The following is a 22353-nucleotide window of genomic DNA, read 5'->3' as shown; positions in this document are numbered from 1 at the left end:
CTTTTGCTAAGAGTTTCATCTGTAAAAAATGATTTTTACTCATTGAACAAATTTGTGGCTGCTGTTTTATCAACATTTTTTTTCAACCTACTTATATCACCTTTAGAACCAATATTGTGAAGTTTCGTTTGAAAAGAGTTATTTTTAAAAAGGATATTTAAATTTCTTTTTTTTTGCTGTTTTTGCAAACCTCACGCAATTTTTGACCAGCATCCACACAAAAAAAGAAGTATTTTGAGAATTGTGGATATCTTAAACTCTTTGAAGTTTGATTAACATCAAAATTTTTTTCTGTGCAACTTGTCGAAAATCACCTCAACCTTTTTCCCTTTATAGAAAATCAACATTCTTCAATGTTTTAACAAAAAGTCAAGCCTCTGCTGAAAACTTTCCCTTTTGTACAATTGGTAAGTTACATTAAATATCTATCATTCTTGAACATGATAAAATTAATACTGAAATACCGTTGGAGATTTAACTAATCAAGTCATAACATTAAATGCTAGTTATTCAAGGCTCTCATAAGAACTCTAAACATTTTTTGAATATTGCTCCTATCAGTATCAACATATTTTTTAATTCTAGAGGAGAAGAGCAGTGTTTGGAGAGATCTTTGGAGCCCAACTGCAGTTTTTTCCCCTTGATTAAAAGCCTCAGTTTTTTTTCCCTTTATCTGGTAAAAATTTATATTGATCGTATCTGCATGACCATTTCTTTTTTTCTTTTCAGATCCAAATGAAAGTAAGTTGAGATTATGGAATTGTCAAATTTGATAAAGTATTTAAGTATTACTTTTTGTTTGATTCAATTTTACAGAAACATTGGTATTGATTTGAATCAACTGTTCTAAAAAAACTTTTTTAAGCTTCTTGTGTTCCTTATTTTTACTAGTCAATCAAATAGTTATTTTTATAAAAATAGAAGCATGCCCTTCTAATATCCTGCCACCTTCTTCTTTGTAAACAGGTAGAGTTCCTGTTCCAGATGAGAGATATGACTTTTTATGTCAATTTCACAAACCAGCAAGGTGAGAACAAATTTGTAACTTTCACACGTCAGACATTCTTAGTATTATTTCTTCTGGACTGAAAGCTTGGCAAGCAATTGACTAATACACTTACAGTAATATTGATAATTTTTATGATTTCCTGTGAGTTCTTTATAATAAAGCTGTTCAAAAACTTCTAATCTAGTATGTATGTATTTTTTTTCACTGTTTAGCAAAGTTCCAGCTTTCCTTAACGTTACTGATATTGCTGGGCTTGTAGAAGGTGCCAATGAAGGACAAGTGAGTTCATTTGTAAAGATAAAGTTAGAATCAAATTTTAATTTCACTTATCATTTTGTTTTAGATTTTGAAAGGGATTTTTTTGTCTTCATTCATGTTTTTTTCATTTTTATGGAGAAACACAATGTTTAGCAATACTCCCAGACAATTGTCTTTCTCTTCAAGTTTGGGAAAGTGTTTGATCTGTTTCATTTCTTTGTTAAACGCTAGGTTGATTCCTCTTTTTCATGATCTTTTTTAGGGTCTTGGCAATGCCTTTTTATCACACATTAAGGCTTGTGATGCTTTATTCCAAATGTTAAGTAAGTGACCGTAAACTCACTAGAAGACTTTAGTCTGCACTTTTCTTAATTGCCTTTCCCATTTCAAGAATTTTATAACAAATTTATGAATTGTATTACTCAACCAAGACCTTCTTTCTACTCTGTAATTGTTTTAAGAATATTTTTTGAATCTGTAATGATTTTATACTTTAGGGGCCTTTGATGATGAGGAAGTTACTCATGTTGACGGCAGCATTGATCCTACAAGAGATTTGAGGACAATCCTTAAAGAATTGAGACTCAAAGATGTCGAATATTTCAGAGCAAGACATGTGAGTATTTATTAGGCAATTGCTGCTCACAGGGCTCCGAATGGGGTTCTAGGTCCCCCCAACAAATTTAGTTTCCCCCAATTTTCAGTAAGGTTCAGGTCCCAGTTGAAAGGTAAAGGTTCAGGTCCCTGCAAAAAGTACTTTCACCCCAACTCGCGCGCAGATAAAAATAGAATAGTAGAATATTTTATAAAAACAGAACATTAAAACCAACCAAAAAAATATCTTTACAATCTCTTAATTATTGTAGTTAGCCTCCAGAACTTTAGTGCAGCCCTTCAGGTCACTTTTTTAGGCCCCCCTGAGTTTAAAAAATGAGACAGCTCTCACCCACTTTTAGGCCGATTTTAGATTCACACTCCCCCCCCCCCAAATAAGGGGAGGGGGGGCGGAGCCATGGCTCAAATGCCAACAAATTACTTATCACATATAAGGTCTTGTTATTTCTTCTTTTGTTTAAAAATATGACAAGGAAGCTACTAGGTTTAGCAGTACGTTTCATCAAATTAGATGGAAATTAAGATGTTGGGGAAAGAAATTATAAAAGATTTATATGTATCCCTCGCAAGATAGAGGAAATTTAATTTAAAAATTCAAAGATGTAACATGCATTGGATCATTTTCTGTGAGATGGCACCACATTGTGAACATGCTCTAAATCTAGAAAAATTGTCATCAATTGAATCTGTTATTATATAATAATCTAATAAAGACTTAAGGATGTTGAATAATGATTATTGAGAATGATCATGGAATAAAATTTATTTTAATAGAATGATATGGAGAAAAAATGTTCCAGAGGTGGTGGTGATAAAAAGATGTATGAAGAGTTTGTAAGTGAACGTCCTTTAATTTTATGGTTTATTGTTCAATGTACATTTTGTCTTATCATTGATTATGATTCAACATTGGCAAAAACTACTAAAGCTTACAATCCTTTGAAGAAACTTAAGTCTTGAGAGCCTTTATTTTCAGAAGGCTGAGTTCATGGGACCCTTGATTTTGAAGCAGTCTAAGTCCATTTTTGTGGCTTTGAGAAGTTTTTCCTTTGTTCTGATTTCAACTGAATTATTTTCTTTATAATGTCACATGATTGCTGCAATGTTACATATACCTTTAACTTTGCTTTTCTTTTAGAAAACTATACAAAAGATTTTGAAATGTGTAGAGGAAGATGAAAAACAAATTAGATTTGAAACCTGGAATGCTGCAGAGGTAGACATTTCTTGAACTTCTTACCAATTAATTATTGTTATTAAGAGTTCCTTTACAATTTTCTTTTTTGTTGTCATCTTTTATCATTCTATTTAAATGAAAAAATCTAACTTTTTTTATTCCTGTGTGATCTGTTGATTTTTTAATCTTATTAATCCCATCTTTCCTGACTTTTAAATTTTAGCTTTGAAAATAAAATGTTCTTTTTTTTTGTCTAGATTGAAGTTTTGAATCAACATTTACCGCTCACAGCAAAACCTATGATATATCTAGTAAATTTATCAGAAAAAGATTATATTCGTAAGAAAAACAAGTGGTAAGGAGGACTAAATTTTGTTTTTTCTGGTATTTCATTTTGAGAGATTTCTTCCAACTAAATGATAGCTGCGATTCCCTAAGTAATGTTTTCAAATGACTTTAGACTTCTCTTTCCACCTATTATGTTAGGTTGTTTTATTTGTTTATTTCAGGCTGTTGAAAATTAAACAATGGATTGATGAAAATGATCCAGGAGCGCAACTTATTCCATTCAGTGGTGTCTTTGAACTAAAGGTTCTTATTGACAATTCATTATACTTTTCAAGTTTCTACCATGCTTCAATTAAACATCAAGCATAGGCGTCACAAATAGACTAAGATTGCAAAGTGTTGTAATTTTTTGAGTGTTTTGAAAATGAAATAAGACGCTTCAACCCTTAGATTTTTACGTACAGTTGAACTGAGTTTAGAGACGTATATTATTTAATAAAGCTTAACCCCAAACACCTTGATTTCAAAGGGCCTCTTCCTAAACAACCATTTTAACCCCTAGACAACCATTAGTGAATTAACATTGTTATTTTTGAGTGAGTAATAAATTTATTACCAAGACTTGAATTATCGTTTAGGCATTCGATATGGAACCAGAAGACTTTGAAAAATATTGCGAAGAAGTAAAAACTCACAGGTAGGTATTTATTCTATAATTTGTAAGTTATTTAGAAATCAAACATGCTCAATTCATAATCAAGCTCATTGTGTCAATTCAAGTCAACACTATCAACACAAGTCATTCAGTTTTCTAATAAACTAGTGGGCGAACATTTAAAGGAGTGCTTTCTCAGGTTTCCAGGGGGTAAAAAGTTGTTCTAAAATTTCCAGGGGGTTAAAGACTAGTTTTAGTTCGTCAACCGTCACACTCCAAGGTATGAAAAGAATTTTTCCAATGGTTCCTTTGCTAATTTTGCCATTTCCAAGGAGCATCTACGCATTTCCAAGAAATTATTTTTGAATTGAAAAGGTTTGTCCACCCCCCTCCCCCCTGTTTGGATTTTTATTGGAACAGTCCATTTTATAAAGATCTAAGATATCTTCAATTTTTTAAATGACAATGTTTTATTCAATCTTTTGCAAGTGCTTTATATTATTATTCTTGTTAGTGTACTTCCAAAGATCATCAAATCTGGTTTTCAACTACTTCAATTGCAATATTTTTTCACTGCTGGTAAAGATGAAGTCAAAGCATGGACGATACAAGTTAGTGACATTCAACCCACTGATTTCTAGCTTCTTGATGGGATTGCGCTAGTTGCCCATAGGAAGAGTGTCTGATTTCAAAGTTGACTAGTTGATTTATTGGCCATGTTGTTTTCAATTCTGGTCATGAATATTAGGATACAAATGATTTGAAAATGAAATGAAATGGTGGGAATTCAGACCCTGTGATGGACTGAGCTGATCTACTCTTATACTGTTTCTGTTTGAAATCAAATACTGAAACAAAGTTGTGAAATCTCTGGAAGGTTTTTATCTTTGTGTCCCTTAGATAAGTCTTCTCTATCTTTCCATTAACTTTTTTTTTTTTCATTGTTTACAGAAAGGATCAAAAGCACCCCAAGCTGCTGGTAAAATTCATACAGACTTTGAAAAAGGATTTATCATGGCTGAGGTTAATATTTCTTTTCAATTTTTTTTGTCTTTCTTTTTCATTTAGACCTGACATAGAAATCATAAATTAAATGAAAATGATTCAATACCATGATCATCTTTGATGAAAATAATTTCTAAGACTTGTATTTCTCCAACAGGTGATGAAATTTGATGACTTCAAAGAAGCTGGATCAGAATCGGCTTGCAAGGTAAGTTTTTACCAAAATGCCAATTGCCAATGCCAATTGCCAATGCCAATTATAAGCTCTGCAAGCGTAGTGATCATTAGTTTTTGACGGTAACTCTTTGTTGCACGATTGTGTAATGATAAAGTTAGGGAATTCAACTAGACAAATGTTAACTCACAAGTCACAATTAGAAAACGTTTCTCAGGTGTTCTTTTTGAAACACCTTTTTGGACCTACCCCGATGGAGGTCCTATAAATTGATAAATTGATTTTTTGCACAAAAATGCATAACTATAAACCCTCGAATGTGACGGAGCCCGATTTTCGGGAAAAAAAATCTTTGGGAAAATTTGAGCCAAAAAAACGGCTAAAAACGGTTTTTTTGGACTTTGAGAAAAATTGGATCATTAATTTTTTCTGATTTTTTGTATGAAAGTAGGGTACCATCATAGGTAAAAGATGGCTCAAGCAGATTTTTGCAAAACAAAATTTTTGGTTCAAAAAACGCATGTTTATCTATAAGAATCACTATTAATAAGCATACATCAATTTTCTTAGTCAAATTACTCAATTTTTTTTATGAGATAGATGTTTTTTTTGCTACGAGGGCTTACTTTTGAAGAATATGTGTGTTTAGACATGAAATTTTGGCTGCTTGGCGTATAGAAAAACTGGCCAAATTCGATATTGTTTTATAAGCACATTATCAATTACTTAGGTATTAGCTTTTCTCGAGGTTGGCGCTTTCATTCTTTATGATTTTTTGCACAAAGATGCATAGTTATAAACCCTCCAATGTGACAAAGCCCGATTAAAAAAAAAAAATTTTGGGGGCCAATTTGGGCCAAAAGACGGGTTTTTTGGACTTGAAAAATCGGATTATTAATTTTTTCTGATTTTTTGTATGAAAGTAGGGTACCATCATAGGTAAAAGATGGACAAAAAAAAATTTTGGCTCAAAAAACGCACGTTTATCTATAAGAATCACTATTAATAAGCATACATCAATGTTCTTAGTCAAATTACTCAATTTTTTTTACAAGATAGATGTTTTTTTTGTTTGCTTGAATATGAAAGAATATTTAAAGAGCATGAAATTTTGGTTTTTAAACGATTTTTTATAAGAAACAAACGGCTACTTTTAATAGATCGTCACTTTTTTTTGTTTTGAATGATTGTTTAATGGTCACGCTCACGTAGATATCAATTATATATGTGTTAAATGCATAACCAGGTAGGTCCATAAAAGTATCACTTGTTTAACAGAGAGATTGTATTTAAGAAAATGTTTGACAAAAAATAAATTGCTTTAAGAGTACCACAATTATACTAAAGAAACTGATATTTTGCATTTAAATGTTTTTCAGCATTATCAAAGTTTGAATCGTTTTCCAAGAGCAAAAACCCAGCTACTTTTTAAAAGCTATCCATGTTCAATCAACCTCACTTTTTCTTGTCTTTATTTTCTTCAGTCTGCTGGCAAATACAAACAAGAAGGAAAACAATACGTGGTCAACGATGGAGATATTATTTTCTTCAAGTTCAACGCTGGTGCTGGTCTCACAGCCAAGAAAAAATAAACACAACATTTATGGGAAACTATCTTGCCCATTGAAACTCCACGCAATGGGGAGCTTTTGGAGAAGATTTTCAGTTTTTCATATAAATAGATTTATTTTGGAATTGAAATAGAAACATATTTTTCAGTTTGTCTCCTTTGCTTTTGGACCATGTTTATGAATTGTGCTGCTCCAAAGCAATCGTAATGTCAAAAGAACATAAGTTTGACACAGAAAATTGACGGCCTTAGGCATGGTCATTTAAACGCCAAAAGAAGTATATAAGAAATGGTTGATGTATGTGCAAAAAATATAAAGAATTCTCGCTGTGTGCTAGATATTAAGATTGTTAAGTGTTAGTCAAGATTTTTATATTTATCTCATTTTCATTCCAGATAAGAAACCATTAAAAAAATAAAAAGTATATGATGAAGATGTAGCACAAAACAGGCTGGACCTGTGAAGTAGGGAAAAAACACATTCAATTCAAAACACACGAAAATGAGGAATACTGCTGTCCGTTTGAAATGGAAACCCTTGACTATCCTTGTCATTCTGTCAATCTTATTATTATTTACTGCAATCAAATTATACACTGGAATTTATACAGAACAAAGCCCTGCAGAAGGTGACATTGTAATAAATGGAGTGGGTGACTCAGTGATAGCTCATCCTAAGTTCCAAAAGAATATTGTGGATGATACTCAGCATAAAATTCAAAACAATGTGGGAAATTTAGTTCCAGATCCGAAAAATATGGCTCTTCACGAGGACCCCAAGTATGTTATTGTGTGTTATAATAAAAAGACGTGTGTTTAAAACGTAATAGTTGACTGGTATAAAAAGTTCGCAGATATTCATTTTATGAATGGTCGCTTTTTGAGTGTATGACTTTAAAAAGAATATTACTAAGCTATTGAATAACTAAACAACGTAGAAAAACCTCTGTGTAATGTAAAGAGACTATCTTCTTTACTTTTCACTTTAAAACAACTTCTTTTAGATACATCATATGGGATGAGCCACAGGGAGATTCACCACATGATGGTCCGGGTGAAAACGGTGTAGGTGTCAAAACATCACCTCAAGAACATTCGAAAGTTGAACATTCTTACCAATTGTATGGGTTCAATCAATATGTTAGTGATCAGATCTCTCTACACCGTTCGCTCTCCAACCCAAGACCAAAACAGTAATATTTTTTCCAGTTTTATTACAGATATACGTTCAACAAACTGATAGGAACAATTTAAACCAGCCTAGAATCTCATCTAGTAGTGGTTCGAGTAATGCCGTGAAAATCTCTTCTTGTGTATTTGCGTGATTCCTAATCATTTTGTTGCAATTGCCCGATTAAGTCCTCCCACCTCAGATGCCTGATTGGGTAAAAATTTGGGGTGTTGGATTTGCATTTGCGTGAATGGGCAATATTTTTCATGAAAAATACACAACAAATTTTGGCAATTTTTGATCGTGCTGAGGACTATGAAATCTGGTGTGATGGCCTTGGAAAACTCTTTTAATTTTTTTCTTTATTTCAAAATATTTTAACTAACAAATTTAGAGTAAAGAAGGAAAAAGCGGAAATAATTTTTTGAGTCTTTGCTCTGCGATATTGAAAAACACACCGTTTTATTTTTTGATCTCTCTCAAAGGTGTCAGTCAAAGAAATACCAACCAAAGTTACCAAAAGTGAGCGTGATAATCATCTTCCATAACGAAGGATGGTCAACGTTATTAAGGACTGTCCATTCAGTGTTGGATCGATCACCAAAACAACTTCTTCATGAAATTGTACTCTGTGATGATTTCAGCGTAAAAGGTAAGTTCGCTGTAGCATAATTTTCAGTTAATTTTCATTTCAAAGTTTCTCAAATGGTTGAGCTGAAAGTTACCCTATAATTGGTGTTTTTCGAGAATAAATGAAATCAAAACATAGCTCAGTACTGTCAGCAAATCCAATGAATCAGAAAGACTCGAATGACAACACTTGGTATACACGAATGAGTACTTGTATTTTTCCCATTTGCTTTTGCTTTTGCTTTTTGTTTTCCTATAAGTATAATTACTAGTTATCAGTATTAGTAACTAACCGTCACTTGGCGTCGCACCCGCCGAAACAGGAAAACTTAATACATCAGAAGTTTTCTGAATGGTTGGGGAGGATTCCAGCTCAAGGAACGAAAAAATGATCAAAACTCAAAAATTTAGTGCATAGCGTCATTTCGACCGTAAATGAAGTTATCGAAAGGGTAATAAAAGTTTCATTAGTATTTTCGATAAGTTTATATTCTTGTTGGATATTCTTTTCACCTTAGAGCATTTAAAGGAGAAGCTGGAGAATTACATCAAAGATTATCCGAAAGTGAAGTTGGTGCGCACCAAACAACGTGAAGGTTTGATCAGAGCACGCGTGTACGGTGCTGACCATTCCACTGGTGAAATTCTCTTGTTTTTGGATTCACATTGCGAAGCTAACTCTGGATGGCTACCACCTTTGTTGTCAGGTCTGAGAAATCTTTATAGTCTTGCCTTAGTTAATCTTTTTTTTGAAAAGCGTGCTATAAGATTCCAAACTGAATGACTGATCCAGCTTTATGATGCTATTCCCATTGAAAATCTTTTATTGCAAATGTTCTATTCGACCAGATTTCCATCAAAACTGGAATATAAATATTATTTTATCGTATTGCCGAGAAAGCTGCCAAATTGACCGAGTTGTTTTAACTTACGGAAAAGCTTCCCTTGTCCCCATTCTCAGCAGAATTGGATTTCTAGTGAACTGCAAACCGTGGAAATATTTTTTATTTTTTATCAATTTACTTTTCCATATCTTTCCACAGAGATCGAAAGAGACTACCGGACAGTTGTGTGTCCGACAGTCGATTACATTGACCACGTGGATTTCCATTACCGAGGAGTGGATCCTTACATTCGAGGGACGTTCAATTGGCGTTTCGATTACAAGGAACGTCCCATCACACAAGAAATGAAGAAAGCACGAAAAGATCCTACTAAAGGAGTCAGGTAAGATCCTCCGATCGCTATCTCGTTAACTCTTTTAAAAATTTACAATTGAATAAAACAGCACCATATACTTTAAGGGAAGAAATTGCAGAGGTGTGCAGTGTGAATTTAAACCCTACTCTCAGATATTTTGAGTATACACCAACCTTTCTTTGAAGATGAATCACCCCACGGTACTAGCCACTTAGCTTCTAGTCTTAAATTTCAATCACTTCAATCTTTTTTCTCTTGTCTTTTCAGGTCACCGGTGATGGCAGGTGGTTTGTTCGCAATTTCCAGAAAGTTTTGGGAAGAACTTGGAAAATATGATCCTAGCATGTATGTTTGGGGAGGTGAACAGTATGAAATCTCTTTCAAGGTATGTTTTTTGTTCCTTATCATTACAGCATATTTAGTACTAGTAAAATTCCTTGTCAAAGAAATAAATAATATGTTTTGATAATAATTCAAGAGCCAGTGAGGCTTGATGAATTGTCAACAAGACAAGCATTTATGATTACAATTGCAAGCTCCGTGGTTGAAAGTCCTTTCTAATGCGACCAACTCTCCATCATTACGTATTTCTTCCCTCTTCTATTCCAGCTCTGGATGTGCGGTGGTCAAATGATGAACATGCCGTGTTCACGTGTCGGTCACGTTTACCGTCGAAACGTACCATACACGTACGACAAACCGCACGCCGTACTCGTTAATTTCAAACGTGTGGCGGAAGTGTGGATGGACGACTTTCGTGAATTCTTATACCAAAAACGACCAGACATCAAGAGTCAAAAGACTGGACCAATTTACGAGAGAGTTGAACTTCGTGAGAGGAATAAATGTAAAAGTTTTAAGTGGTATTTGCTGAATGTGGCGAACGATACCATTCGGACGAGGTTCGAACCAGACCGCGCTTTTGGAAAGGTAAATGTTGTTCGAAAGGTTATATTTCTTGGCTTAAATTGATTTTCTCGAGTTTTCATCATTCTTTTTTTATCAGTAGTTGCGTGTTTTTTTTTATTATTGAACAGACTCAATGTCAGATACATCTTTTCATGGTACAATAGATGTTGAATTTATCGCCACTTTCTAATATTTTAGTCCGAATATAGCATCCGGACTAAGTTTTTCGATATTACAGACATAGTGCCTGTTCAGTGAAACCATATATTATAATTATTGACACATTTGAACAGATTTGATTTGCGCTTTTTTAGATTCAACACATTTCTTCCAAACTATGCATGCAAACAATTTACGGACAACCAGTCAAAGTTGGTCTGCGCCAATGCTCTAGTACTCATATGCAGGTCTGTAAATTTTATAAAACAACCGTTTCAAATTGACTTTGAAAGACTTTAAAAGATGGAATATTTTTAATCTTCGAAAGTGAAGATTGACTAGATAGGTATACATTTTCGAAACATTTTCATTTTTTATTTTGCTGTCAGGATACTTGGTACATCGATTTCATGTATTGTGACATTTGATATTTTTTAGGAGTTTCACTGGACATACATGCACGAGTTACGTCAGTCGTCCGAAGATTGTTTGGATGCACGGTATACAGATTTAGATACGGTGTACCGTGAGAAGTGTCATGAAATGGGTGGAAATCAAAAGTTCACTTATAAAAAGGTTTGACTTAAATGCGAAGAACTTTTGTGCTTTACACACACAGTGTGACTTGGAAAAAAAGTGGAACAGAATTCGTATAAAAGGAAATTCTTTGCTTGACCAACATTTTATTCAATTCTCAATTTGACTCTCTGTAATAAGATATTCAAGGGACCATAGACTTTCTTCGAATTATAGAGAGATTCGAAAAGTAGTAGAGGTTCGAATTAGAAGGAGTGCACTGTATTAGGACTTTGTTTTATAAATGTTCCGTTCCCTGTTCTCGGACACACTTTAAGATTGTTCAAACTTTGGGAATTAATCTTGATGTGCTCAAAATTTGTCTGTTGATTGTTTTGCTTCTTTTTTTTAGAAAATTGACCCTTTACATGGACCCTTAAATTGCTAAAATTAAGTTAATCCAGGCTCAGAATTTTCTTGAATGAATATTATTGGTGTGTTTGATCCTCATTGTACCTATAAAGAAAAAGAGTAATCTTTTCCTACAATTTCAGGACACTAAACAGATTCGACACTCAGGGACTGGGAAGTGTATATCAGTGCCATCCGGCGACAAGCCGACACATCCTATCGTTGAAGAATGTAATGAATCTTCTGATCGACAGAAATGGGACATGGATGTCAACATTTCCAAGAAGGTTCCTGAATGGGCGTTGATAGCTGAAGACCTCCCTCATCACCCTATTCCGCCATAGACTCTGATGCGAATAGCAAAATCGCTGATGATGGGCTATATGTTATAGTTATTCTGATATGCGAATATCCGCAGCTAGACAATTAAATTTCAGAGGTAGGCTAGAGTATTTTGCACTTTATTTCGTTTTTTAAAGATAAATGTATAATGGTTAATATTTTTAGATTGAATTTTTCATGTTTTTTTAATATTTTGAAGTTTTTAAGTTTAATCATTCAGGGTAGGTTGCTGGCATCCACTAACGGGTTTCGTGCTCCTTATACTACCTGTGGTTTTGTAGAGGTCTGCGACTCAGACTATCAGTCACGTCGATATTTATCCTTCTTTTATTTTCGAAAACGTTTCATGACATAATTCGCAAAGTATTTTTAACGAATTTTTAATTCACTTTGAACTGAAGTGCATCAAAACAAAAATTCACTTTATTTCCCTTCCAACACTCCCAGTTCTACAAAAGGACTGGAAAGAGCTTAACTTAAAGAAGGTGAAGTTCCTTCCCTGTTTTTATTTTTGTTAAAATTTTTGTTTATGGTAGTTTTTTGGTCGTTGGTGAAATTTTTTAATATTTATATTTATTAATTTTTTTTAGAACAATACATTTTCAAAATTTTCTTGTAACATATTGAATTTATAAATTTGAAACATCCAGTTTTCTGATTTCAAATTTCAATTTGCATATCTTCTTTTCAAATTCAGGCATCACGTCCAACTTTCTTTCTTATTTTCTAGAAAGTTTTTCGAACATAATCTCAATCATTTAGTGAGTTTTTCTTTCAGCAATGAAGAAAGTATATTAAACTTTGTGGAAGACTGCATGTGCTAGCAAATAGATGTATGCAGTGCAGACTTACAGAAAATCCAAAATGGCGCATCCAAATGAAAACAAATTCATGATTACTTTTTGAAGGTGATTAATTCAACCTCAGGTAATTACAGTTAATAGACAAGTCATTCAATTTGTAAATCATTTCTACTTCCTTACTTCTCATACTAAATGATTATTTCTCTGTGGTTTTCTTTTTACTTGTCTACGTGTAATACTGTATTATAAGCTACAATGTTGTTTTTCGATGTTATCATTTTCGGTTTTGTAGTTAAAAGTTTTTCATTTCTTCTTCTTCATTTGGTGGAAATCTTTATTTAATCGGGGTTCATAAATAACCCTGGATCCACGGATTTTTATTAAGCTATTATTTGACAGGCTTCACAAATGTTTTGATTTGAAAGTTTTAAATTGTATATGTTTACTTTTCTTGACACCTTAGATTTGATCTGTCACAAAAACGAAACAGACATGAAGAGTAGGACACCTCGAAATACATCAGTACGGTGGAAGAAATGGCCTTTATTGGGGCTCTGCGTTTTCCTATTTTCCCTTGTAATCCTTCTAACAGCCTCTTTCAATGACTTGGACAAAGCAGAGCGTGATGAAAAGTCAAAACGTGGCAAAGCTATCAATCATTACATGACCACACCCACTAAAATTATTATGCCAACAGAAGACGAGTATGGGGAACTTACAACGACTCAAAATGAGGCAGCGGACAAAATTGCCGATGAGCCTCAAAAGCCTTTATTCCCTAAGAATAAAAAAACAAACGACAAAAAATTACCGTCAGGTTATATACATTGGAACGAACCACAAAGTTTATTGAGTAATCCGGATAACCCGGGAGAGAAGGGTATCCCGGTTCGGATTATGGCGAATGAGAGTTCGGTCATACAAAAAGCTTACAAAGAGTATGGATTCAATCAATATGTTAGTGATAAAATATCGTTGCATCGATCGATACCTGATATTCGACCGATTAGGTATGATGACTTGATTGGATTTTGTTATTACATCAGATATGGGTTCATTTTGTCAAAGCATGAATATGATGAAGAGAAATTTTTTTTTCTAAATTAATACTAACTCAGAGAAGCTATTACAGTGGAGTCTCTTTAAATGGAACCTCTATAACTCGAAAAAGGTTTATGGTCTCTTTAAATGGAACCTCTATAACTCGAAAAAGGTTTATGGTCTCTTCAGTTAACATTACCTTATAAACCTTTCTCCATAACTTGAAAACTTCTTAAACTCGAGCAAATTTGTGTTCCCCACGCGTGTTAAACTTATGGAGACTCCACTGTAAATTGGCCAGTTTCCATAAATTTTGAATGAAACACTGATATTAGAATGCAAGACTTTCGAGTAAGGGTAACATAACAGTACTCTGTCAATGACGGAGGTAATTTCAATATTTTGCTTGGGGTACTTTATTTTACATTAAAAATTCTATTTAGCTTCTTTTTGTCTTTAGTTGTCACTTTAGAGGATATCAATGGAAGTTACCAAAAGTGAGCGTGGTAATCATCTTCCATAACGAAGGATGGTCAACGTTATTAAGGACTGTCCATTCAGTGTTGGATCGATCACCAAAACAACTTCTTCATGAAATTGTACTCTGTGATGATTTCAGTGAAAAAGGTATCGAATCTCTTTTGTTTTTCAACTTTCCTTATCTGTAGATTTTAGTGGGTTGAGACTTCGAATATTTTTACTCACAGTTTAGGATCAGACCGAAAATAAAAAGTTTTGAGGTTTTTCCAAATGAGAATTGAGTCCAGTGTATACTATAAAGAAACTCCAATATTATTGTCCATTACTTTCTTTATTTTACAGAACATCTGAAAGAGAAATTACAAAGATATGTTGAGTTACAACCAAAACTGAAACTCATTCGTACGAAAGAACGTGAAGGTTTAATACGAGCTCGCATGATAGGTGCTGATCATTCGACTGGAGATGTATTGCTGTTCTTAGATTCACATTGTGAAGTTAATGCGGGATGGTTGCCTCCTTTACTGTCTGGTATGCTTGTTAGTTTTTTTTATTGTTTGAGTTAGATATGAACGGTGTTTGAAGTCATTGTATATGATAGGCTCAATGATATTGTCATATGATGCTATTCAGCCCAGGTTAATTTGAATGTAACTCACCTTACGTGGCTAACATAGATTGCTTCATACTCTAGTTATTGTAGTTCTTGAAAGAAGAAAGATGAAAAATAACGGAGCTGTTTAAAATCTTGCCAAACTCGACCTTAAGTTAAATGCGTTACTAACACTGGGTCTAACTATTCGGGTGTGTTTCAAGATTAACCATAGCTATGACCTTTTGCAACATTATTCTCATAGAAATTGAGAAAGATTACCGGACAGTAGTGTGTCCGATCATAGACGTCATCGACCATCGGACGTTCCACTATTCTGCCGGACACACATGGACACGTGGTACTTTCAGTTGGCGTTTTGATTACAAAGAACGTTCCATTTCTGCTGAGCAATATCTTACGCGGAAAGATGAAGCCGACCCAGTGCCGTAAGTTGTCGGTCTTTTTCTGAATCATTAACGAGGATATGTATCGATATAACTCGTCGGTGTCGAAGACAGGGTTCATTATAGTCTTTATCCTAGCTACGACACTTTTCTACAGGCTTACCGATAAAAAAACAGATGCAGCATGTGCAGAAATGTTTGCCATAGTTCGAAGAAGGATGGAGCAACAACGCCCGTTCTGGCGAGTTATCTGATGATATTTAACCTCGAATTTGAATTAAAATGTTCTGAGCACTCAGTGTTGATCGTTGCATGAGATAATGTTTTTATTGATGAAACTCATTTTACGACTCGTCCTAGTGTTCATTCTTTATAAATGCAGTGATATTAAATTATTGATTTTTTTGAGTAACGTAAACGAAAAAACCTAACTATTTATTTTGTCCTTTCAGGTCACCAGTGATGGCAGGTGGTTTGTTCGCAATTTCCAGAAAGTTTTGGGAAGAACTTGGAAAATATGATCCTAGCATGTATGTTTGGGGAGGTGAACAGTATGAAATCTCTTTCAAGGTATTTTTTTTACAATTATTACTTTCCAGAGACGAAGCCTTTTTTTCCCAAAGTTCAGCGCGAGCCGCTGCAAATTCCAGATATATCTGAAAGGAGCGATGGTGAGATTTCGAAACGTGTGAGACCGAGTGACAGAATCAAATTTACATTTGTTTGACCGTGGGAAGGAAATCTTCCTTCGAAGTCGTTTCCTCGAATATGGGTTGAGTGAAAAAAGACAACTATTAGTGTTGACCTAGGAATAGCTGGATAAGTGAGTTATCTTATGCAATTTCATGACCTTATTCTGGCTAACTTTGATCTGTTTAAGATATTAATTAAGATGCTTTGAGGTTTATAAGGGAAGAATTTGAGGTGGATCTAACTAATAGCAAAAAGAGCCAAAAATCTTTTGCCTTAACGTTCCCCTCCAATAAACGTAGAAAAAGACTCAAATTCAAACCCGATACAAACAGAGAGAGGTATTATGAACATCAAATAACCCTTCTTTTCCCTTGACAGCTTTGGATGTGTGGAGGTCGTATGTTTAACATTCCATGTTCACGTGTTGGTCACGTCTACCGTGATAAAGTACCTTACAAATCCAACAAATTAAATGCAGCACTCATCAATTTCAAACGTGTAGCTGAGGTATTTATTCATTTACAAAATCTTTTGGTAATTCATATTGTCTAAAACAGCTTTAGTTCCTGAATTGGATTGAAAATTCCAAACTTTTCCAAAATTTATTATTTTTTACATTTTTTTCCAAAATACACCCGACTTGAATTTTTTTATTCTCGTAAAAGACACAAAACCTCCAAGTTATTCCATGTCAACATAAAATAATCTTGAACTTTGATGTGAGCAAATTGCCCGGGGGGGTACTAAGGTTGGTGAATGAGGGGTATGTGCGGACGGGACCTCCGAAAAGTGACCCTTAGAGAGACCAAATTTTAGTGAAAAAGTGACCCTTAGAGAGACTTTTTCGAAAAATTTTCTCTGATTTTCAAAAATCTCCTACCCTTTGAGAGTGAGACTTTTTGTAATTTTTTCTCTCGAAATCAATTTTTTTTTCTAAAAATCGTGATTTTTCCCACCCTTAGAGACTACTTTGAAATTTCCTGGTTTTTGTAACCCTTAGAGAGACTTTGAAAGGTGAAAAACCCGACCCTTACCGTCCGCACATACCCAGCACCTATTTTTGCCTAAGTGGACCCAACCAACCCAACCACAGAAAACATTCAATCCAGGAACTCAATAATTTTGTCTTTATAGGTTTGGATGGATGGTTTCAAAGACTTTTTATATCACTATCGTGAAGATATTGGAGCTCAAGATCACGGGGATGTTTCTGAAAGATTACAGTTGAGAAAGAATTTGAAATGCAAAGATTTCGAATGGTATTTATCAAATGTTGTCAATGATACTTTGAGGACCAGATATGAACCGAATAGAGCTTTTGGAAAGGTATATGACATTTGAAACTTTTTTCCTACATAGTGTGCACTATCATTATTTTAAATTTCAGAAACTTTTGGTAATGAGAGGTAAATTTTATAGAATCTTGGTGTATTGGTAGTGGTCCGGGTAGCTAGAAAAGAATATTGGAAAAACAGAATGCCAACATTGAAGAAAATTGTAAAAATATTGCCCCCTAAGTTATAATATACCGGGGAAATGCTGGAAGGGTCATTTTTACACAATTTTGGAATGTGAACGAATTTCGCCTTTGATAACGTTGGTCACAACTTTTTTCGCAGAATCTAAAGTTTCAACAAAATCACTCGCTTTCTTCACACCTCGTATATCGCTTCATTCTAGATCAAGAGTGTATCCACTAATCAGTGTATCAACTTCAACAAGCGATCCAAACGAAAGAATTGGCCTTTGGTGATCACCGAATGTGGTGAAGATGAAACTGATAAAGATTTTCTGGTAAGTGAAAACGTGAAAAAGTGATCAAAGCGGATATGATTGACATCAAATTTTGTCTAAATCATTATAGGGCAGTCTAATCCGATCCAGACTAAGTTACTTGTACTACAAATTTTTTTTCGGAATTCTATGCTCTATTCGATGGTATTTATCGCTTTCATTCTTTGTTTTTAAAATGTTAACTTTAACGTCAGTGGTTAGCCCAAATAAAATTTTTGCCAGACCTGCCAGGTATTTTCAGCGAACCCACGTCGCGAAAAAATACGTTGAATACTTAAAAATTTCAAATGAAAAGTGCGGTTACTTCCTCAAAAAGATGTCACGAATTCTAATGTTTGACGATTTATCATTTTAAAAGTGAAAGCGATAAACCCTCTCCCGGGACAGGAACAGGACAGAAACGTTAGGAAAAATCTACCAAATCCTCATCCATGGGAAAACACTAAAACTTCCTCTGAATTCCTTTGAAAATCCTTACTTATGTCATTGACATCAAAATAACGAAGTTGTTTGATCCTAACTGGATATAAATAACTAAATTCTAACTGCGTCACTTACACATGGATGTACAAATTGGCGTAGGCTTAAGATAGTCCAAACAAAGTTAACTTTTATAGTTATACTTCTATAAACTTAACTTTTCTTCTTCAGATATACTGGACATACATTTTCGAACTACGGTACGGCTTAACAGAGCTTTGTATGGAAGGCGATTCACAAAAACCAACACAAGTTTATGTGGAGCACTGTCATGAAACGCAAGGAAATCAAGCTTTCTTATTTGACGTAGTAAGTGTAAAATACCTTATGGAGCATTGAGTTTAAAGCTCCGAAGGGGCTAGAGAGGAATCTTCAACCTTTCTCAAGCAAGAAAACGTGAAACCTTAAGTCTTGCGTTGCATTAATATGACGGATTGAATTTTAGGTCATTTCTTTGTTTCGCACGACATATTTTTCAAACTATGGCGATGGATTTTTACTTTTTGTGTTTGTGTGAAAACCGCGTTTATCCAAGAGTTTCAAACCTAGCACCTTCGGGACTTTGAATCAATGGTATGAGGCCTCTTTATTGAAAAAAATTTTTTGTGTGTGTACTCCCAATCATCCTCTCGTCTAAAAAGCTTTTGCTAAAAATTCAGTCGAAATCTGCCAAACCGAACATGTATGGAAACTATGACAAAAATGGTTTGACATTGAGCCCAGGATAATTCTTCTACTATTGAACTTCTTCTATTCGAAACCTTTTTCCACCCCCTTCATTGTGAATAAAGTACCTTCCTAAATATCGCCCCTTTCTTCAGTATTCTTGCACCCAGGACAGGACCCGACCCTTAACCGTCGAAAAAATTCAACACACATTCTACATACTGTAGTACTCACTTATTCGAAACTGAAGAGTAGAGAATTTGACTTTTTTTAAACTTTTATCTATCTCAGATGACGAGTCAAATCGTGCACAGGGAAACCAACACATGTCTACAAGCTCCTTCGAAAGATGCTCAAGAAAAGACTATTTCTCTCGTCAAGTGCGACAGTACAAATAAAGCACAAAAGTGGGATATGAGCTTGAGAGAAATTATGGGACCTGTTCCTCAGTGGGCAAAAGTAGCTGATAATTTCTACAAAAAATATAAAGGAGTGAAACATTGGAAGGTTGAACGAGGGAGCCTATAGATTTATTATTACGTTATTATTTTTTCGACATTTCATTTTAAAGAAGATCTTTACAATAAATTGGTATGAATGTTTTTTTGTGATCAAATTATTCAACTATTCAAACACCCCCTTCTCACAGACCCACTGGGACCCCTTCCGATTGGAAAGTTTGGCCACAATATCGTCCCCGGTGGAAAACTATCCTCCAATTTTTGTCCCCATTGAAAATCCTCGCAACAAGATATTTTGTGATTCATCCCCATTGAATTTTCTGACTTGAAAACAAAAGAATTGAAATCCCCAGCCATAAAGAATATAGGAATATCAATCCCCATCGAATTTCAGTTCGTTATTTCTATCCCCACTGGCTGAAAGAATTCTCCCGGGTCTGTGAGAAGGAGGTGTATTTAAGTAATCAACTATTTCCTCGAGCCTTTCTAGTCCATCCAGTAGAATTATTTTTTACCTTGAAAAAAGTATGCGGTCGAAATTCTGCATTGAGGTTCATTATGAGTCTTAAAACCTCCGGATAAAGCCCGCAATCGATATTTTGGGGATATTTTATGATGACTGCAAACAAAATCCCGATGACATTATTATCAGCCTAGTAAAATTTGGGACAAGCTGGAGTTTTTACAAGCTCCTATTTGATTTGGTTGATCGTTAACATGTAATAAAACCACTTTTTTACTTTTTCTAAAGAACGCGTCAAATCCATTACTTAATTTGACCAATTAGGTTAGTATCTTATAAAAACTCCAGCTCATTCCTAAAATTTGCATTTTCATAAACAAGGCTCAAAAGGTAGCCATTAAAACTAACTGAAAATTATATGGTTTATAGCGTACCGTATTGATCTGTTGACGGCTAGTTAACCACTTGACTCGGCTGAAATATCGGAAAACGCTACCAGTTCTTTCAGCCGACAGCGACGGTTGATATGTGTAAAGAATCTCTTTTTCTATCAGAACAATTGCAAATTAGGCTACGAGGGCCAACTTAGGATGTTGGTCCAATTAGGCCAGAATTTATATTCTAGCTAGGATATTCATGGTTTAATGAAGATAATGTTCAAAATGATGAAATTGAAGCCTAAACATTTAGTACAACAAGTCAACAACGCGTCATTGTGAGTTTATTAACTACTTAATTTGGCAGGGTTTCTTAAGATAAAAATGTGTACAACTCGGCCATAGTCTTACGGTAGAAAATGTCACCATTTACCTTGGGTTTACAAAAATGCAAAAATGAAGCAGAAAGATGAATGAAACTTCAAACTTCAAGCGTGCATTTTAACCTATTTGCAGTAGCTTCTGACTTCCCAATGCACTCCATTCGGTAGCGCCTTAGATACTCCGTTTAAATTATTATTTTTAAATTCCATTCCACTTTTTCCAGACAAACTGTATAGTTTGATAGCACAGATTCGAAAGGTGTCATTTCATAACTTTTGAACTAGATGAAAAAGAGGTTTTTTCCTCTCGAATCATTTTCCCCTAAAATAATTTTCCAACTGAGTATAAATTTAGCATAAATGGTTGTTAGGAAAAAAACAGACAAAGACCAGTCTGGAAATCTATTGTTTTAACCTTTTGTTAGCATTTTTTGTCTGTAACAAAAGTTAAAATATATGTTGAACGGTGAAGAAGAATGCGGCTATTATATTTTGATTTTTCAGATAAAATATAGAAAGATATAGATTTGAAAATAGGGAGGTTCAATTGTATAACTTTTTAGCAAAGCATAAATATTTGCTTGATAACAGTTTCAAAAGTAAAGTATCCACCACATACATACTATTGAGATAACATTTAGTTCCTCTTAGGATCGACTGTTCCCAAACGAAAATCAGCTTATGAAATTAAATTTTACATAAAAATGACACATTTCTCCAATTTCTCCATTACTGATTCTAATTCTTCTATTTTACTATCACTAAAAAACTAATACTCGTGTTAGATACAATCAATTAAAAAATAATAAATTCCAAAATTATCTAAAATATAATTTAGGGACAATAAGAAAATATTTTCAGTACGAAACCCCACTAAGAGCAAAAATAAATATGATTCTCTACAAAAAAAATATTTTCACAAATGCCTATATTTGACACAATTTGACTAAAATCAATTTTTGAAAATTTTGATTTTATTAATTCAGACCCCATTACTCAAACTTTTCAAATCACTCTTTTACTCGAACTTACTTACAACTTAATTTTCGCGGAATTTAATTTCAACAAATCCGCAAAATTAAATTCCGCGAAACAAGAATATTCTCATTCTATAAAATTGGTGTTTTGGGGGCAAAATAAGCCATATTTTAAACAAAAATTCCTCTCAGCCGTGAAATTAAATTCCGCGAAACTTCCGAATTTTGAGCTGTGAATCGCGATATCAAATTCCGCGAAAATTTCTTCCCTTAAGGTAAGTTCGAGTAAGTTCGAGTAATCAGCCGAACTTACTCGAACTTTGTATTCTAAGTTATGTTAACAGTTCGAGTAAAGTTCGAGTAAGTTTGAAAATTGAGAATCTGCCAATTCTAGTTCAACCATTGGGTACCATCTCATAAAATAGGAAAACTTGATTTCTTTTTGCTCCCAAATAGAAGAAAATTTGGTCAAAATCAATCAATCGAACTTTTCGAACAAATCGAACTTTTCGAACAAATCGAACTTCTCGAACCAATCGAACTTCTCTAACTTCTCTAACAAATTTGTACGATTCTCGAACTGTTCGAATAATTAAATGTATCTTTTGAAAAATAAGTTTTGTCAGTGTAGATAACTAAGCAGTAG

At 34.0% G+C, this 22353-nt stretch overlaps 3 protein-coding genes across 3 annotated transcripts in view; all 3 read left to right on the top strand.

The window, feature by feature from the left end:
- The window catches only part of LOC136823650 (obg-like ATPase 1), a 10792-nt gene extending 3909 nt beyond the window's left edge, over window positions 1-6883 (top strand). Inside the window, exons 2-16 of the mRNA XM_067079827.1 lie at window positions 337-407; window positions 730-741; window positions 967-1027; window positions 1222-1288; window positions 1530-1590; window positions 1765-1883; window positions 2657-2716; window positions 3021-3098; window positions 3317-3414; window positions 3569-3650; window positions 3986-4044; window positions 4517-4613; window positions 4954-5025; window positions 5165-5215; window positions 6667-6883. Coding sequence (XP_066935928.1) covers window positions 337-407; window positions 730-741; window positions 967-1027; window positions 1222-1288; window positions 1530-1590; window positions 1765-1883; window positions 2657-2716; window positions 3021-3098; window positions 3317-3414; window positions 3569-3650; window positions 3986-4044; window positions 4517-4613; window positions 4954-5025; window positions 5165-5215; window positions 6667-6774 — 1096 coding nt within the window. The 3' untranslated portion in view covers window positions 6775-6883. The remainder of the gene's footprint in view (window positions 1-336; window positions 408-729; window positions 742-966; window positions 1028-1221; window positions 1289-1529; window positions 1591-1764; window positions 1884-2656; window positions 2717-3020; window positions 3099-3316; window positions 3415-3568; window positions 3651-3985; window positions 4045-4516; window positions 4614-4953; window positions 5026-5164; window positions 5216-6666) is intronic.
- A 263-nt stretch (window positions 6884-7146) lies between these two features.
- LOC136823721 (polypeptide N-acetylgalactosaminyltransferase 10-like) lies at window positions 7147-12755 on the top strand. Its single transcript, XM_067079893.1, has 10 exons — window positions 7147-7532; window positions 7757-7945; window positions 8409-8575; window positions 9072-9260; window positions 9597-9780; window positions 10021-10138; window positions 10363-10683; window positions 10977-11069; window positions 11260-11397; window positions 11892-12755. The coding sequence occupies exons 1-10, from the start codon at window positions 7255-7257 to the stop codon at window positions 12090-12092; spliced, it is 1878 nt and encodes a 625-aa protein (XP_066935994.1). The 5' UTR covers window positions 7147-7254; the 3' UTR covers window positions 12093-12755.
- Window positions 12756-12937: 182 nt separating this feature from the next.
- On the top strand, window positions 12938-19643 carry LOC136823720 (polypeptide N-acetylgalactosaminyltransferase 13-like). The gene is made up of 11 exons (XM_067079892.1): window positions 12938-13017; window positions 13357-13903; window positions 14395-14561; window positions 14757-14945; window positions 15272-15455; window positions 15866-15983; window positions 16485-16613; window positions 17241-17432; window positions 17787-17900; window positions 18552-18689; window positions 19338-19643. The coding sequence occupies exons 2-11, from the start codon at window positions 13386-13388 to the stop codon at window positions 19572-19574; spliced, it is 1986 nt and encodes a 661-aa protein (XP_066935993.1). The 5' UTR covers window positions 12938-13017; window positions 13357-13385; the 3' UTR covers window positions 19575-19643.
- Window positions 19644-22353: the final 2710 nt, after the last annotated feature.

Source organism: Clytia hemisphaerica, unplaced genomic scaffold (genome assembly GCF_902728285.1).
Source record: "Clytia hemisphaerica strain Z4C2 unplaced genomic scaffold, Clytia hemisphaerica genome assembly, whole genome shotgun sequence".
NCBI classification, from domain to species: domain Eukaryota; kingdom Metazoa; phylum Cnidaria; class Hydrozoa; order Leptothecata; family Clytiidae; genus Clytia; species Clytia hemisphaerica.
This window is presented reverse-complemented; position numbering and strand designations above follow the sequence as displayed.

What these genes read in the sequence shown, in the direction of transcription:
- LOC136823721 (XM_067079893.1), top strand. Translation starts at nt 7,255, where the DNA reads ATGAGGAATACTGCTGTCCGTTTGAAATGGAAACCCTTGACTATCCTT. An exon ending in GCTCTTCACGAGGACCCCAA is followed by an intron (nt 7,533 to 7,756) that starts GTATGTTATTGT and finishes AACTTCTTTTAG; the next exon opens with ATACATCATATGGGATGAGC. An exon ending in GATCCTACTAAAGGAGTCAG is followed by an intron (nt 9,781 to 10,020) that starts GTAAGATCCTCC and finishes TTGTCTTTTCAG; the next exon opens with GTCACCGGTGATGGCAGGTG.
- LOC136823720 (XM_067079892.1), top strand. Translation starts at nt 13,386, where the DNA reads ATGAAGAGTAGGACACCTCGAAATACATCAGTACGGTGGAAGAAATGG. An exon ending in CGAATAGAGCTTTTGGAAAG is followed by an intron (nt 17,433 to 17,786) that starts GTATATGACATT and finishes GCTTCATTCTAG; the next exon opens with ATCAAGAGTGTATCCACTAA. An exon ending in AAGCTTTCTTATTTGACGTA is followed by an intron (nt 18,690 to 19,337) that starts GTAAGTGTAAAA and finishes TATCTATCTCAG; the next exon opens with ATGACGAGTCAAATCGTGCA.